This window comes from Candoia aspera, chromosome 2 (genome assembly GCF_035149785.1).
Source record: "Candoia aspera isolate rCanAsp1 chromosome 2, rCanAsp1.hap2, whole genome shotgun sequence".
NCBI lineage: Eukaryota > Metazoa > Chordata > Lepidosauria > Squamata > Boidae > Candoia > Candoia aspera.
In genome coordinates this window covers 197,613,158-197,631,478 of record NC_086154.1, presented here as the reverse complement: position 1 = coordinate 197,631,478, position 18,321 = coordinate 197,613,158, and the positions used below count along the sequence as shown (strand labels likewise).

At 39.3% G+C, this 18,321-nt stretch overlaps 1 protein-coding gene across 1 annotated transcript; it reads left to right on the top strand.

Annotated features, from left to right (window-relative positions):
- Nucleotides 1-149: 149 nt before the first annotated feature.
- On the top strand, nt 150-17,720 carry NMRK1 (nicotinamide riboside kinase 1). Its single transcript, XM_063295155.1, has 9 exons — nt 150-303; nt 3,789-3,831; nt 10,320-10,410; nt 11,705-11,753; nt 13,805-13,973; nt 14,051-14,122; nt 15,218-15,324; nt 15,698-15,778; nt 17,265-17,720. Exons 2-9 carry the CDS (start codon nt 3,803-3,805, stop codon nt 17,282-17,284), a joined length of 618 nt encoding a protein of 205 aa, XP_063151225.1. The 5' UTR covers nt 150-303; nt 3,789-3,802; the 3' UTR covers nt 17,285-17,720.
- Nucleotides 17,721-18,321: the final 601 nt, after the last annotated feature.

Here is an 18,321-nt window from a genome sequence, read left to right as displayed (position 1 = left end):
GAAGCCGGCGAATCACAGCGCGCACTCCGATGGGGGCGGGGCGGTTTCTTGGGCTAAGTCGCCTGGGCAGGGTTGACCAATTGGAGCGCAGCAGTGCGATCTCCCTGCCTGCTCTCTGTGTGAAGCTGGTTCGCCTCTGACTGTTTCTATCCCCTTTTCGGTGCTACGGAGGTAACAGTCACTAACGGGGTGATAGGGGAGGAGCCTGGAGGCGGGACCTCTCTGTCTGCGTGCTGGTTGCAGCCTTCGCTTTGCTTTCCTGAGGTGCTGGCTCGCGTGCTTCGCTCAGAAAACGAAAAAAGTGTGAGTTTCACTGTTACGTTGCTTTAAAGTCTGATTTTGCTTCTTTATAGGAAATCTGAACAGAAGCCCTTTTATAATTAACTTTTCTAAAAGCGAGAATATGACCTTGTTCTGTGTAGTTTGTGATTGAGGGAACAGGACGTTCTTGGATAATCTGTACTTGCCCACATAATAATGTGCGTGTTTTGAATACGCGTGGGGGCATCCTGGTCCTTCTAGAACAGTGTTTCTCAACCCTGGCAACTTTAAGATGTGTGGACTTCAACTCCCAGAATTCTCCCAGAATGCTGGCTGGGGAATTCTGGAAATTGAAGTCCACACTTCTTAAAGTTGCCAAGGTTGAGACACACTGGTCTAGAGAGAGTTACTGTGGTGCTGTATGTCAGCGCTATATAATGGTTGTTCTTCTGTGGTTGCTTTCAGACTAATAACTTATGGTAAGAAAAAGATGGAACAAGTGGGAAGGATGGGAGGATTAGAAGTATAATTAAGATCTGTAGAAATCCAAGGAAGTACAGGGTAAAAATCCAGTTGATAACAATTTATATTTCTGCTGTGCTGCCAGACAAAAGGGTTCTAGCACCACCCATCAAAAATCATTGTAATTAATCCATCTTGCCTTTGTACTGACTTTTCATGGTTTGAAAGAACTGATGAGAACACTGGACAGTTACAACTGGAAATCAATATCATCTTGTCTTCTGTAAGACTCTGGGAGTGAAGTAAGGGGGATGGAAGTGGGGATAGTTCATCTTGGGGGTGGCTGGCGCCTTGACGCGGCCCCGGGAAATTTTAACGAGACTGTGATTTTGCCATCTTGGATTTTATATTTTAGAGTTTTTATCATATTTGTATATTTTTATAATGTATCTTCTTAATTGATATTTAATTCCTACTGTTTTAATTTCTTTCTAAACCGCCCAGAGTCATTTTCGAGATGGGTGGTGTAAAAATACAATGAATAAATAAATACAATATAAATAAGATAAACAGGAAATAAATTCACACTGAACTTAGTGGGACTTGGGCCATGTAACTGATTAATTGACTGATTATGTGCCATTAAGTTGGTGTCTACTCTTGGTGGCCGTACAAGTAGACCTTTTCCAGGATGATCTGACCTCAGCCTGGTCCTTCAGATTGCTCACTAGTGCACCCATTCTTGCTGTAATTTCCATTCACCTTGCTGCTCTAGATTGATTTGTTTCATGAGCCATTGGGCTATCCATGGTATTTTCAGGAGTCTTCAACACCAGAATTCAGAAGCATCAGTACTGTTTCCATCTTCCTTCAAAGTCCAACTTTCACTTCTATAGTGTGTCACAGGGAAAATCATTGTCTGCATGATTCTGACCTTTTCAGGTATAGACACATCATGGTAACTGACTTTTTCCCAACTTTCTTTGCTACCCTACCAAGTCTTAATCTGTGGTGTAATTCTTAGTTTCATTACTGTTGATATTCAGTCATAAAAAGTAGGAGCTATCCACCACTTCAGTGTTTCATTGGCAAGTCAAAGACTGGTTGCTATATTTGTTGCCATTAATTTGACCTTTTTGATATTTAATCTTAGACTGCTACTTGGCTCCTTGACTTTCATTATTAGAGCTAGTAGATCATCTGCATTTTCACCTTTCAGAGTAGTGTCATCAGCATAGCACAGATTTCTTCCTCCAGTTTAAAAATCATGTGCATGTACTTCCAATCTAGTCTCTCCCAATTTATAAATAAGGAAAAAGTGTATAGCCTTGTCTTACTCCTTTGCTGACTTGGAGCAAGTCCATTACACCATGTTTCATCCTGACTGTAGCTTCTTTTCTGTTCCATTTAAGTTTACTTATATTAGAACCGCAGTCCTATTCCGTAACCACAGAGCTCTTACTTATGAAGGCTGTAATTGAAATAGGATTGTCTTGTACTGACAATCATTTTGATGTAAACATAAATCTTATTTTTGCAGGGTTCAGTGATTATTTTAATTTATACTTTGTGTTCTCAAATGACAGCATGGAGTACTATTCATGCAGCTGTTTTTGTCTATGTAACATTGCTCTTCAGTATTTATCTTGGACCCATGCTCTACTATTTTAAACTCTATTTGCAACCCAAAAAGTTCAAAGCCTTCACCTTTATGTAATTGGTAAAGGACTTGGGAGCAACTGTAGCATAATAGATAATTAATAAATAACCCAAATACATTCATGGTTATTAGTATTTGTAGTCATAATTTTACCTGTATTCTAAAAGCACCTGAACCTGAAATAGGACATTCTGAAAAGTTTGATTTTACCTAAATAGCTTATTTTAGGTACATGTGCATTAGGGCTGGGCAGTACTTCAGATTTCATTCCAAAAAGGTGCTTCAGATGGTATGGATGTAAACTGGGGGATACTTGTTTTGATATCATGGAAAGAACCTTGGAATTGTAGTTGAACACAAGTTGACTATGAATCTGCGGTGTGACATGAATATTAAAAAGTCCAATGCAGTTTTATGCTATATCAGTAGAAGAATAATGTCCAAATCACAGGAAGCAATAGTTTTGCATTGGTCATATCATAGTTTATTTACTTACTACATTTTTACACCGCCGATTCCCAGCAACTCTGGGCAATTTAGGTAATACCAGCAGGGTGGGGGCCATCCAGATCTCAGGGGGAACCTTATTCCAGAGGGGAGGTGCTATGACAGAGAAGGTGCACTTCTTCGGTCCTGATAGATGGCATTGTTTAATTGAAGGACCCCAGAGTGTGCCCACCCTGCCAGATCAAATTGGCCGGACAGGTACTATGGAAGACAAATGGTCCCTCAAATAACCAGGCTCTGTGCCATATGCAGAATCCTCTTTTTCTGCCCCACATTTCATGAAGGATTCAGAAAAACTGGAAGGGACAATAAAAGCCATGAGAATGATCAAGGGATTAGAAATCAAGGGTTAGGAGAAGAGACCGTGGCAACCTGTATGTTTGCCTTGAAAAAGAGATATTAACTCTTCCAGGATCTTGGATAGGCAAGTGACTCTTGAAAATGACACATAGCACACAAATACACACACACACACACACAGACACGTTGTTAATGTCTAGTTTTATTTATTGCCATTTAGCAAGGTCTGCTTAAGCATACACTTTTCATACTCTCATATTCACCAAACCATAGGGGAGTGGCAAAGATGGATTGTGATCCAGATGATTGCATGTACATAGAGTGTCTTCCCAGCAGATCCCTATCCAATCCTTCTTTTTATAGTTTTTTTTTACTTTATGTCTCAGCTGTGCTCTCATTGGTTTTTATCACTGTTGGGCTAGGTAAGTTTTACTGTTTGTTGTGTGGTTTTCACAGAGTGGCCAGTCGGGTCTAGTTTCAGACTGAATCACTCATTGGTATAGCTCAAATTAAAAATACGTAAAGGTTCCATAGGCTAGGAAAAATAGCTTGTGGACATTATTTGCTCTTGATTTTACCCTTTCAATTTAATGTTTAGGTTGTAAAGGAACAATGAAAAGGTTGGTCATTGGACTTGGAGGGTAAGTGTGAACAGGTATTTAAAATCCTCTTTTTTACTTTATGTATCCAAATCTCTCAGTACAGGTGGTCCTTGTTTAACAACCACTTGTTCAGTGACCGTTGTGACGGCACTGAATGATTGGTAGTTATGATGAGTCCTCATAGTGCCTTTGCAACACCCCCCCCTCCCCGTCACATGATTGCAGCCCGGGTGCTTGGTGACTGGCCCTGACTTCTGACTGTTGCAGCGTTCCATGGTCACATGATCGTGATTTGTGATCTTCTCTGCCAGCTTCCAACAAGCAGCGTTAGTGGAGAAGTGGGAAATTGTGATCATGTGCAGTCCTTGCTTAACTACAGTAACCTGGGACTGCAGAACTGCTGTCACTAAGTGGTGCAGTCACATGATATCATGCCTTAAAACTACATCGCTTAGTGATGGAAATTCCAGTCCCAATTATTGTCATTAAGCGAGACTAGCTGAGTTTTAAATATTAGTTGAACATTTCACTTTGCATATGTTTATGTTAGATTTTACTTTATGCCCCTTCTGGAAACTCAAGGACTCTTTACTTTTTTGTTGTTGTTGTTTATTTGTTCAGTCGTTTCCTTACTCTTCGTGACTTCATGGACCAGCCCACGCCAGAGCTTCCTGTCAGTCATCAACACCCCCAGCTCCCCCAGGGACGAGTCCGTCACCTCTAGAATATCATCCATCCATCTTGCCCTTGGTCGCCCCTCTTCCTTTTGCCTTCCACTTTCCCTAGCATCAGCATCTTCTTCAGGGTGTCCTGTCTTCTCGTTATGTGGCCAAAGTATTTCAGTTTTGCCTTTAATATCATTCCCTCAAGTGAGCAATCTGGCTTTATTTCCTGGACTATGGACTGGTTTGATCTTCTTGCAGTCCAAGGCACTCTCAGAATTTTCCTCCAACACCACAGTTCCAAAGCATCTATCTTCCTTCGCTCAGCCCTCCTTATGGTCCAGCTCTCGCAGCCATATGTTACTACTGGGAATACCATTGCTTTAACTCCGTGAATTGCTGAAGTCTACCTTGCAGGATCTTGAGCATTACCTTACTGGCATGTGAAATGAGTGCCACTGTTTGATCGTTTGAACATTCTTTAGTGTTTCCCTTTTTTGGTATGGGGATATAAGTTGATTTTTTCCAATCTGATGGCCATTCTTGTGTTTTCCAAATTTGCTGACATATAGCATGTATTACCTTGACAGCATCATCTTGCAAGATTTTGAACAGTTCAGCTGGGATGCCATCGTCTCCTGCTGCCTTGTTATTAGCAATGCTTCTTAAGGCCCATTCAACCTCACTCTTCAGGATGTCTGGCTCTAGCTCACTGACCACACCATCAAAGCTATCCCTGATATTGTTATCCTTCCTATACAGGTCTTCCATATATTCTTGCCACCTTTTCTTGATCTCTTATTCTTCTGTTAGGTCATTGCCATCTTTGTTTTTGATCATACCCATTTTTGCCTGGAATTTACCTCTGATGTTTCTAATTTTCTGGAAGAGGTCCCTTGTCCTTCCTATTCTATTGTCTTCTTCCACTTCCGCACATTGCTTGTTTAAAAATAATTCCTTGTCTCTTCTGGCTAACCTCTGGAATTTTGCATTTAATTGGGCATATCTCCCCCTATCACTCTTGCCTTTTGCTTTCCTTCTTTCTTGGGCTACTTCTGGTTTCTCAGTGGACAGCCATTTTGCCTTCTTGGTTTTCTCTTTCTTTGGGATGTATTTTGCTGCTGCCTCCTGAACAATGTTGTGAACTTCTGTCCATAGTTCTTCCGGGACCCTATCTACTAAGTCCAGTCCCTTAAATCTATTCTTCACCTCCACTGCATATTCCTTAGGAATATTAGTGAGCTCATATCTAGCTGATCTGTGGGTCTTCCCTAATCTCTTGAGTCTGATCCTAAATTGTGCAATAAGAAGTTCATGGTCTGAACTTTGTTGGAAGAGTGCTAGAAAGCTTTGGCCCAGGAGAGATCAGAAAAGTCACACACCAGGCATTTCTATAAAAATAATTTTATTTACAGAAAACAAACATATTTAAAGGCTGTTTGCTGAGAGGAGAGATTTCTCTCAGCTGCATATTCTCTGCAAGCCTACACAGAAGAAAAACTGAAACTAAAACAAGTCCAGGCAAGTTCTTCCCCCCCAGTGCAACAATTAACAACTGAAAAGGGGACAATTAAATTCAACCTCTTCACCAGGCCAAAATCATTAGTTACCATAGTAACCTTAATCTGTAGTAGAAAACAATATATTAACACTCCCCTTTTTATACTACAGAATAAGACACAAACCAATTTCCTTTGACAACTCTGTATGTCTTTCCATTCACAATATTTTAACATTATCTCCCCTTTGGTTTAACAGAAAGCTACCATCCTTCCTGTGTATTTCCAAACCTAGGTAATTTGTTACAATTCCAAGGCTTTTTAATGTGAAATGGTTTTTCATGCAGGCTTCAAAATCAAGCCTTTGTTTTTCTGTTGGTGTGAACAGCAGCAAATCATCAACATAAATGCACCGATACATACAGCCTTGTTTGTCTTTCTTCATATATATACATGGATCTGCTTTTCCTTTTTCAAAACCAAAATTCTTCAGTTTTTCATCTAATGTTTGGTTCCAGGATCTAGCAGCTTGTTTTAACCCATAGACTGACTTCTGCAGTTCACAGACTAGATTCTCCCCTTTTTCATAGCCAGGGGGTTGCTGCATGTATAATTTGTGGTCTAAATCACCATAGAGAAATGCAGTTTGAATGTCATAGTGGTGAACGGACATTCCTTTGAGTGCAGCAATTTTTAACAGTAGTCTAATTGATTCACCTTTAGTAACTGGTGCAAAAGTCTTGTCAAAGTCTAAATCTTCCCTTTGAGTGAACCCTTTTGCAACTAACCTTGCTTTATATTTTTGGATTTTGCCATCAGCATCCCTTTTCAGTTTGAAAACCCACCTACAACCTAGACAGCGTTCATTGGGAGGTAGGTTTACCAGTTTCCATGTTTTATTTTCTTTCAAGGATGCTAACTCCTGTTGCATGGCAGAATGCCAATTTTGTGCAATCTCAGGTGGTAAAGCATTCACTTGTTCTAAAGACTCAGGCTCTGTGAATATGTGAAAAGCCTTTACTGTTTCAGCCTGAAAATGTGATGGAGGAACGCCTTTATTACTTCTCTGAGATCTGTGAGGTAATACAGGGCTTAAATTTTGACTTCCATCACTTTTCTGAGAAGCAACTGTCTCATCAGACAGATCTTCAGTTTGCTTTTCTGGTTTAATGTCCTCATCAGGCAAAAGATCACTATCAGCAAGTCCTTGCTGTTCTCTTGTGGTCAGATCATCTGGAGAGCTAGAATTTAATCTCCCCCAGTTTTGTTCAGCAAAAGAAGCGCTTTTGCTAATTATTAATTTCTCTCCCATTATGAACCTGTAGCTCCTTTGGATTTGTTCATAGCCAACAAAGATGGCTTTCTTTGTTGTGGGGCCTCCTTTCCTTCTCTGTTGTTTTGGTATATGAACCCATGCAGTGCTACCAAACACTCTAAGATGGTTTACCTTTGGTTTCACACCATAAAACAAATGGAATGGAGTGTCCTGAATCACAGAGTTATACAATCTGTTTTGTACATAACAGGCAGTAGATACTGGTTCTCCCCAATACTTAAAAGATAAATGTGAATCTTTAAGCATGCATTCCATAGCATTTTGCAAGGTTCTGCCCTTTCTTTCAGCAACACCATTTTGCTGAGGGGTGTACGGGTTAGAAATAATTTGTTCTATTCCCTTTTCCACTAGGAACCTTTTGAATTTGTGAGAAAGGTACTCTCCTCCTCTATCACACTGGAGTGCAGATACAGGCCTAGGGAATTTTCCATTTGCCCATGTCACAAAACTTTTAAATTTCTCAAATGCCTCATCTTTGTTTTAAGATGTAGATAAATGTGTATCTTGAGAAATCATCAATGATGGTCATTGCATACCTTGCTTGGAGCAAAAGGACCAATAATGTCAGAGTGTACAATTTCCAAAGGTCTAGTTGTAACTTTGTCACTGTGCTTACTCACAGGAGCTTTTAATGTTTTGCATTCTTTGCAAACTACACAATCTAAGTATTTGTCACAGGGTTTTATCTTTAGGTCAGCACACAGCTATGGCATTTGTGCTATATACTTGAAATTAGCATGACCAAATCTCTTGTGCATCAGGCGTACACATTGGTCATGATCTGGCATGTTGCCAACTGCAGCCTTGCAGCTTGGCTTCCTTGCATTTTGCACAATGTACAAGGAGTCTTTTAATATACCAGTAGCACACAATTTTCCATTTTTACGTATCTCACAACCGTTTTTCTTAAATGTTATGTTGCAGCCAATTGTGCCACAGATAAAAGGTTTGATTGTAAATTTGGCACATACAACACACCTTTTACAGTTTCCCAAGCAGGATAAATACAAGTCACCTTGTCCCATAATTTTGGTCACAGACCCATCAGCCAAAGATACACTTTGTCTTTCAGTTTTAGACAGTGACACAAAAGAGCTTTTACAATTACATAAATGACAATTGGCCCCAGAATCTAACACCCATACATCAGAATTACCCTTCTCAGCAACCTGTGCAATTTGGGTTGTCTGAAGAGCCTTCTTCTGTGTTGCCCTTGTGTTCTTCTCTGTCTTTGTACTCTTGGGTCTCAAGGCACAGTCTTTCTGCAAATGTCCAGCTGAACCATAGTTGAAGCATTGCTGGCTGGCTAGTGCTGTGGCCTCAGCTTCCTTTCCCTTCTTTTCCCTTGTTTTCTGGTACTGCAGCTTTCCAGAAGAGATGGGGGGGATCTTTCCTCTCTCTTCTCCCATTCAGCGAGTAAGCGCTGTGTAACATATGATGGGGTGAGGTCTGCTTCAGGCATAGCCTCCAGGGTACAAATCAGCATGTCCCACGTTTCATTCAGTGAGGACAGGAGGATATAGGATTTTGTGAGAGGTGTAAATTCCATTCCTCTCTCCTGCAACTCAACAAACAGCTGCTGAATATAATGCAGGTACTCAGGAAGGCTATCTCCTTCTGCAAGGTAGGCTTTGTACAGCTTTTTTGTCAGGGTAACTTTACTCCCTGCTGTTGCCTTTACATACGAGTCTCTCAAAGCGTCCCAAAATTGCTTTGCAGACTGCATACCTCGCATGTGGACTAGCTAATTGTCCTCAACTCCCAGGATAATGGTGGCTCTAGCCCGCTCATCCTGTCTAAGCCATTCAGCCCTGGGATTTTGGGGGGTTTGCTCACCCATTGGCAGCCAAAGATTCTCTCTGCAAAGATACATCTCCATCTTCAGGGCCCAATTCAAATAGTTGGTCTCTGATAGGCACTCCAGAGGCATCGCTGAGGGCTGGGAGGTAGCCATGGCTTCTTCCTTCTTTTGCAAGTCACCTCAGCTGGCTTCTTTGTCCTGTAGACCGGCAGTTGCTGAAAAATCTCCAGATGGCTCCAAAGAAAATCTTCACAGGTCTTTGCTACCTGCCTTTAAATTGTGCATGAGGTGTGGAGCTGATCTCTCTATTCTCTCTGGGTTTTACTGGGCTTACTGGGTTGTTTACTGGGCCCATAACCTGTTGGCAGAGTGCTAGAAAGCCTTTGGCCCAGGAGAGATCAGAAAAGTCACACACCAGGCATTTCTATAAAAATAATTTTATTTACAGAAAACAAACATATTTAAAGGCTGTTTGCTGAGAGGAGAGATTTCTCTCAGCTGCATATTCTCTGCAAGCCTACACAGAAGGGAAACTGAAACTAAAACAAGTCCAGGCAAGTTCTTCCCCCCCAGTGCAACAATTAACAACTGAAAAGGGGACAATTAAATTCAACCTCTTCACCTGGCCAGAATCATTAGTTACCATAGTGACCTTAATCTGTAGTAGAAAACTATATATTAACAAACTTTGCATTTTACTTACATTTATTTATAATTTAGATTTATAAAGACCACCCTTCTCTGCACTGACTCAGGTTGGCATAGTTAAAACCAGTAAAATACCTTTAAAAGTTATGGCATTCTGTGATTATGTAATAAGTTTGCTGAATGTCTAAATCTATGCCTATATTGTATTGTGCAAATATTTGATGCATATGAAACTGTGGTTTCCACTGCTGTTGCAACTCTAGTCCTACTATTTTGCTGTTGCAATCATACAAATACTTGTAAGAACCCTGCTCTCTCAGGGAGGATAGGAAGAAACATGCTTTTTTTTTTAACAGACAAAGCACTGAGTAATCATTATGCATTTATAATGTGGAAGATAATTGAGAGGGAAAGCCCTTGTGCAGCTGTAATAAATAACCTTCTGGCTATTCAAGCTAAAAAAACAAAACATTATATTTGACTGGATACAACACAATTGCAATAGTAAACAAAGCTATTAATAGTGCTATATACTGTACAGTTTGCTCTTCTAAACGCCTTTCTTCAAATTTCCAATTCAGGGTAACAAATGGAGGCAAAACAACTCTGGCAAGAAAGCTGAAGAAACTGCTTCCCAGTTGCACTATAATTTCTCAAGATGACTTTTTTAAGGTAACAAGTTTAAAAGACTTTACAGTTTGAGTTACTATTTTGGTTCAATGCAGAAGTGGATTCACGTTGCTGGCTCCAGCGCCCCCAAAGCATCCTCTGCTTTGTTTCACCCTACAATCAGTCTGCGCAGTGATGGAGATCCGAAGCCTATGTAGAGAACTCACTTGCCCAGGGTGATCAGAGGTCTCACTCCAGTAGGGCAGTGTTTCTCAACCTTGGCAACTTTAAGATACAGGTAGACCTCCCTTAATGACTGCAGTGGGGACTGGCAACTCCATCACTAAGCGACACGGTCGTTAAGCGAGACGTCACATGACCGCGACATGCGATTTTACTGCTGGCTTCTCCATTGACTCTGCTTGTCGAAAGTTGGCTGTGAAGTGCACAGATGGCAATAACATGACTGGAATTGGCTGTGAAGTGCCCAAATGGTGATCACGTGATGTGATGGAATGTGAGGGTGACCTTGGATAACAGGGAAGAGATGCTGCCAAGGGAATGATTAGATAAAAGGAAAGGGAGTCCGAGAGAAATTTAGGAAAGACCCGCCCTGACCCCTCAAGTGATAAATAGGGAGGCAGGAGATTTGTACTTTCCGACTTGCAAGATTCTGTTAATGTAGCCTTACAATAAAGTAGAATTAGTTCATCTAGTCATGTTGTAAAGTTACTTTTTCAATGCCGTTGTAATTTCAGACAGTTGCTAAAAGAACAGTTGTTAAGTGAGGACTACCTGTATGTGAACTTCAACTCCCAGAATTCCCCAGCCATTATAGGCAACATCTTAAAGTTGCTGAGGTTGAAAAACATTGACGTAGGAAATTAACGTGTGTAAAAACAGCAGCTAGCTGCAGAATTTCTCCTCAGACACAGTGTAGAAGTATGGTAGCATGTAAAGATCTAGTCAGTTTTAATCATATGCATGTTAAGAATGGTTGATGAGTCTCTAGAGAATCAGCCAAATTGACTTTGTTGAATTACCTCAAAAATAATGGGAGGAGACCATATCCTTCACTTGTTTTGCTGTACAGTTTGCCTAGAGTTTCAGTCTTTGATTTTTATTGTTCTGGACATTCTTAGCTTGAAATGAGCTTGGCAATACCAGTTTTAAATAAAAATGTGGTTTGTGAGGGGTGTCATTTTGTTTTTTATTAATATACAGGAACTGGGTTTATATGGTACAGAATGATAGGGATAATATTGCTAATTCTGGATATAAACTCCCTCTCTGTATTCAGATTTGCAGCAACTTACCCTATGCTCCATAATGCTAATGTGTTTGGGTTTTTTTTCAGCCAGAATCTGAAGTGGCCATAGATGATCGTGGATTTCTGCAGTATGATGGTAAATATACTGTTTCGATATTTAAAAAACTCAAAAGATTGATCTGGATGGCGCCCACCCTGATGACATTCAGGAAGCTATTAAAGACCTGACTATTCTGCCAGGGTTTGGGGCAGGGTGCTCATTCTGCCCCTTTTGGATGGGCTTCTTGTTTAATGTTTGTATTTAGGCCACTCATAATTTCTATTCTGTTTTTTGTATTGCTCTTACTTTTTAACTGTAAGCCATCTAGAGTTATCAGGAGTTGAGCAGCCTCTAAATTGTGTGTGTGTGTGTGTGTGTGTATAAACAAATTAAAAATATTTTATATTTTACATTTTATATTTTTGTATTTATCCATATTTATATTTTATAATGAATCCTTATTCTTTTATTCATTGTAAACCGCCCAGAGTTGTCGTTGCGTGAGATGGGTGGTGGAGAAATTCAATAAATAAACAAACAATAAATAAATTAAAAAGTATAATACTGAAAAATAAAATTTTCAATTATCTTTGTCTTTATACCATAGCACAAAGGCATCCTATTTATAAATGAGAAGAAAGGAGTTTTTTGTTTCTAGTCAGTGAAACTCTTCTCTGCTCATTCTGGTTCCTCCTTTCCTGGGTGTATCAGCAGCCAGCGTTCAGTCCAAGCATAGCTAAGAGCAATTTGCAATTTATTCTGTTCAGCTACTTATAAACCTTGTTCTGTTATGGAAATGGTCTGCTCTTGGAATCCAAATGTACTATTTCTGCCTTCAAAAACAAGTGTCTGGCTTTAGAAGCTTTTAATATTAGATATTTGGCAATAAATGTGATCAACTTGTTCAAACTCAGACACTGCTGATTGTTGTGGAATACAGGCAATTATTAAATCTGTGAGTTATAAAGTAATAATAAGAGTTCACCATAAAAGTAATTGGCTTAGGAAAGCATAATCAACTTCCTCAGATTGTTCAGGGCTATCACATATGAATGAGGTGAATCTCATTTTCACCTATGTTCAGAAATCTGAACTAGCCGAAAAAAAATAATAGCTATCAGAAAAGAAAAGACAGGGGAATGAATTTCTTTCTAGGATAAAGATAACATTTTATGTAAAAGCTTTAGGATTCTCTCAAAGCTTTCTGGTTTGGTATGAGGACTTGACTGTCTACAAAATTCAGTTTATTTTTGGAATCTAAATATTTTTCATTAACAGTTTTCCATTTCACTACTTAATCATAAAAATGCAGTAAGCAACTTTACAAACAGCATTATTGAATGAAATTCAACAGGTATCTGCCCCAATATGACTGCTTAAACTGTATGACAGTTGATGTCAAAACTTGGTCATTAGGGAAATAATAATTTGATTCCACACTTTTGCCAAGAAGAGAAAATTGTCCAGACTTCCAAATATTTTTTTTTCAATATTTAAAGTTAGGGAACCCCAGTAATATCTTCTGATACATAAATCAATGTGTTAGCTTACTTCTTTCATATAGCTTTGAAGAATTAAATTTAATCAAGCATTCTATGTATGACACTCTACTGCCTTAAAAGAACTCATATAACTATTTTGAATTAATTCATTTTGCTCAAAGGAGGATGTAATATTTCACTTTATATACTAAATGATACAGATTTAAGTTTTAGTGTAATCCAGGCTATCCGTGAGAAACTGAAGCTATTGTTTCTTCTCTTGATATTGTTTGGAAATTATTAATCTGCTCTGTTTTTTAAATTTATCCTTTAATATTCCACCCCATTTTTCTGCTATGTGCATAGAATTTCACAGATTTGAAAACTATAATGGGATCACTGAATCTGTTGCTCCTATATGTTGCTATCAATTTTTAAACTTCCCTGTTTCCAGTCTTGATTAATCAATAGTAAACATGCTTTGCATTTTCTTAGATAGTGCTGAATCCTCAAAATAACAAAATCTGCTGCTGTTTAAAATAATTCCTAACTTTCTCATTCTGTGCAGCATATACTTCAAGCTTTGTGTCTTGAGTATCTCATAAGTAGAATGCGTGCAGACCTGAAATATTGCCTTACATTTTAAGATTTAAGTGTCTCTTTTAGTACTTGATGCCTTGTACATGGAGACAATGGTGGCAAGCATACATTCTTGGAAGACAAAACCAGAAGACTCTGCATTGCCAAGACCACCCAATAATACACATGATGATCAGACAGGAGCAAAAGATACTCGTGTCTTAATTATTGAAGGTTTCCTTCTGTATAACTACAAGTAAGCAGTTGTTTAACATTTACAAGAACTGGAATATGGCAAAAAAGCATGCCTTACTTGTTGTTTTACTCTTGCAGGCCCCTTAGCAGTATATGGGATAAAAAATATTTCTTAACTATTCCTTATGAAGAGTGTAAAAGGCGAAGAAGGTATGGTACACCTAAAAGCAATGCTTAATATAAGGCATTTTTTTCTTCGTCCACTGTTCCTTCTTTTTCTGTAAAACTGCACCTCAGGCTTCTCTTCTTAAGACATACTTCAAAATAACCTCAATTTTTAGGGTGTGTGTTGGGAGGAGTATACTCAGCCCATGGGCTGGATTCCCCCTGGATCAGGTGGCGTTTGGAAAGGGGAAGCCACTGCTATTTGTCCTTCACTCAAAAAGAGAAAGGGAGTGATCATCCCTTCCTTCGTCATTTTTTTCTGGAAGAGGAAGCTTTCCTTCACAGAAGAAGGATATTTTTCTTCATGGAGAAAGGTGATGGAGTGATCGTCCCCAGCATCTTTTTAATTGGAGGAAGTCAATCTATCATGTGGATAGAGCTTCAGGAAACAGAAGGACTTCTGCATACTGTAGATCTGTAATGGAATCTGTGACACCGTGGAACCTAGTTAGATCAACGAGACAGATCTTTCATTACGAGAGTTCTATTATTTGCTATTTGCTAGTAAAGCTTGAGGCACGCCTATCCACATGATAGATTGATTTCCTCCAATTAAAAAGATGCTGGGAATGATCACTCCATCGCCTTTCTCCATGGAGAAAAATAGCCTTTTTCTGTGAAGGAAAGCTTCCTCTTCTAGAATGTACGTTCATTTATCTCTGAATACAGGGTGGGGATACTGCTGGCCTTATGGCTATAATAAAGGTGTGATTTGAGGATGGGTAATCTGTGATTCTACAGAGGCTCTTGATGGTAGAATTTGATTCATGCTAGTTGGGGCTTTTAGGGACTTGTAGTTCAGCTATATTCAAAACGTCATAGGTGCTCAACTTTTGCCCTAGTGCTACAAAGCTTTGAAGAAGAAAAGCTGTGAAGCATTATGTTAAATTTCTATAAATGGCCCAGCATCCTTGAGGGACTGTGACAACATTATGAAAATGGCTTAAAAGTAGTAGTATTGAACAATGTGAAATGTGGTTCTATGCGGGACTATAAAATTTAGGAGTGAAATACAGAATGAAGAAGCCATTTAAAATTATCAAACTAATAAGAACTAGCTTGTTTTTTTGTTTAATGTAGCAACAGAATATACAGTCCACCAGATCCACCTGGTTACTTTGATGGACATGTGTGGCCCATGTATCAGAAACACAAGAGAGAAATGGAAGAAAATGAAACGAGCATCGGTATGGCTAACATGCTTATAGTTGTCCCAGATACTTGTGTTATTTGCATAAATATTGCATAGATAGTGGCATTAATGCAGTTCCTGTATATTTTTTAAAAAAACATCTTAGTAGTTTTTAGCATTTTTGTGATATATCCAAGGTGAATAGCTATGAGTGTGATAAGAGGGTCCCTAGTTCCCCAGTGTTTTCTTAACCTCTGAACAGACATTTATAAGCTCACACTGTTAGTGTTCAAACTGTTGCTTGGAGCGCATGTGGATGTGAGGCCTCAGGTTATATCACTCTGAATGAGCGGTGCTGCTGGATAGCTTATATTCATAATTTTTCCCTCTGCTGAAAATGATTTCAGTTTGTATTCTTCCTTTTGCAGTTTATTTAGATGGAACAAAATCACAGGAAGACCTCTGTTCAAGGATATATAATGATATAATGAAGGAATTGGAAAAGACAAGTAAGTAGCTAGTCTGGGTTAAGATGGTTTGCATTTATAGAACAGCAGATGATGCCATACCATTATTAGATTTGTATGTGTGTATTTCCCAGTACCTCTGAAATCAGATGAAAGCCTCCTGAGAATCACAGTACAATTCAACTCTTGGACAGCTGCTAGGGCTTCAGTGTTTTGGCAGGGACCCCTGGCATCGATGCCTTGTCTAAGACCATTCCTCTCCACTAAGTCCCACTGCAGGTACAGGCAGACGGGGGGCAGCAATTGGTGGCTGTTAAATGTTCACCTTTAAAAAAATTTCCGGTGTCCAGCACTATCAGGCCATTCAGGTAATAAAATGGCCAGTAATCTGCAGATGCTGCCTACAGGCCATGACACTGACTGCCAGCCATTAGTAAACTTGCTGGAGAATGCCCATCAATGTGAGGAAACATGTGTCATCAGAGAGGCCTTACAACAGGCACTTTGCCAGGGGCACTGTCCTTCCCCCCCCCCCCCCAGCTGAGGTAATGAGGCTTAATCTTTGGTACTCCTAATGCCAGTGTATTGTGGCTTTGAAAAATGTCTCTTGCAGTAAACACAGGTTCACTGAGCTCCTCCCAGAGCAATTTTAATTTTCCCTTTGCAAAGTAGCTTTTATGGCTAAAACTTAAGTGTGTTTCCAGGTTTAATTCATAAGGTTCTTCATGTGTTTACTTATGGGGAGAAATTATTGTCAAAGGCATTAATTTTGCAGAATTACGATTTCCAAACTGTTATTTGCATATATTTGACTAACAAGGTATACCAAAATTGGGTTAATTAAACTCACAATTCCTACCTAAAATAAATCCCATTGAATCATTTTCTGCTTCAGGTGTGTAAGAATGAAGCCTTATATTGGAGGTCTTCTAGGAAAGCAAAATAGTATGATATATACTATATCTTCCATAGTTTGTTCTAAAATAAAAAGGATAATTTAAGGATATGTGGTTAATATTGGAAACAGATTATTGACTAGGAAAAGCTACAGCACATCTCTGAACTAATGTAGGCTTGTTTCTTTTTTCTATAGATGAGTAAGGCATTATTATATGTGCATAAATCTGTGATGGTTGGTTCCCATTCTGGACAGTTTCATAACAACCTGTCCTAACAGCCAGGAACCACGCTGAGACAAGGAATAGGTCTCTAGTGTTTTATTACTGCTACATAACAGAAAATCCTAACAAACTGAAGAAGCGTGGGAAAACCCAGACAGATAAACCCCAAAGGCCTCGATCTGTGTCTCTTTGAATGGATACCTAATTCCTCAGTACTACGCATGCGCTTTACAGCCTGGATGGGAGCCCCCTGCTCGCCATCCTTACTCATGACACAACCACCTATAAGCTCCTTCATTAATCACTGAAGAACATCCCACTCCTGCTTGACAGTTCACAGAAAGGCAGTAAAAATTAAATGAGGAAAACTTAGCTCTACTGTTTTTGTTCGTTGTTTATTCTTTCAGTTGCTTCCGACTCTTCGTGATTTCATGGACCAGCCCATGCCAGAGCTTCCTGTCGGTCATCAACAACCCCAGCTCCCCCAGGGACGAGTCTGTCACCTCTAGAATATCATCCATCCATCTTGCCCTTGGTCGGCCCCTCTTCCTTATGCCTTCCCCTTTCCCTAGCATCCTGGAGGATGGACTGGTTTGATCTTCTTGCAGTCCAAGGCACTCTCAGAATTTTCCTCCAACACCACAGTTCAAAAGCATCGATCTTCCTTCTCTCAGCCTTCCTTATGGTTCAGCTCTCGCAGCCATGTTACTACGGGGAATACCATTGCTTTAACTATGCGGACCTTTTTTGTTAGTGTGATGTCTCTGCTCTTAATATTGGTTGTGGTTCAGAACCAATTCAGTTGCTGGAATTCCTGTAACCTCATTCTTTTCTTCTTAATAAATCTTGTCAAAAACACTCTGTGAGAATTGTGTTTGGAAAATGAATTATTCTCAGTTTTAGGCAAGTGTCAGAGTGCCTTTCTTCTTAATGACAATTACTGACCATTAAAAGATTTAAATATAAATTGTATTTAAAGGAATGTTTTAAGAAACCTTTTGAAACAGAGGCATAGATTAAAAAAGGGGGGGCCTGTAGGAGAATCAATTACATAGTAGCTCTAACATTACTCTATGAATGTTATCTCTACCATATGCTATTTACCATTATGTGCACACTATTAAGAAATCTAATTTTCTTACTTGATTACATGATATATTGAGATTTCAAGGGAGAAATATTTTGGCATTTGGCTAATATTTTATAATGTGTACTTGCTATTGTTGATGCTTATTTTTCTGTTTCTCTAAGAGAAAAAAATGGAAACTTAAGTTTTCAGGGAAAAAACAGGAGCATTGTCTATTAATGAATCTTTGGTTCCTTAGCTTAAATTCTGTGAACTTAAAATGGTTTGAAAGTTTTCCCTGTGACTTGACTCATGCAGTTTTGAGTAAATCCCTAACATAGAATTTTCACACGGAGTTCTTTTTCTGACAGGTACAAGGTGCAAATTTACACTAGGCT

Excerpts from the sequence above, each read along its gene's own strand:
- NMRK1 (XM_063295155.1), top strand. The coding sequence starts at position 3,803 with ATGAAAAGGTTGGTCATTGGACTTGGAGG. Across the intron at positions 3,832-10,319 it reads TTGGTCATTGGACTTGGAGG|GGTAACAAATGGAGGCAAAA; the intron begins GTAAGTGTGAAC and ends TTTCCAATTCAG. Across the intron at positions 15,779-17,264 it reads GAAGGAATTGGAAAAGACAA|TTGCTTCCGACTCTTCGTGA; the intron begins GTAAGTAGCTAG and ends TTATTCTTTCAG.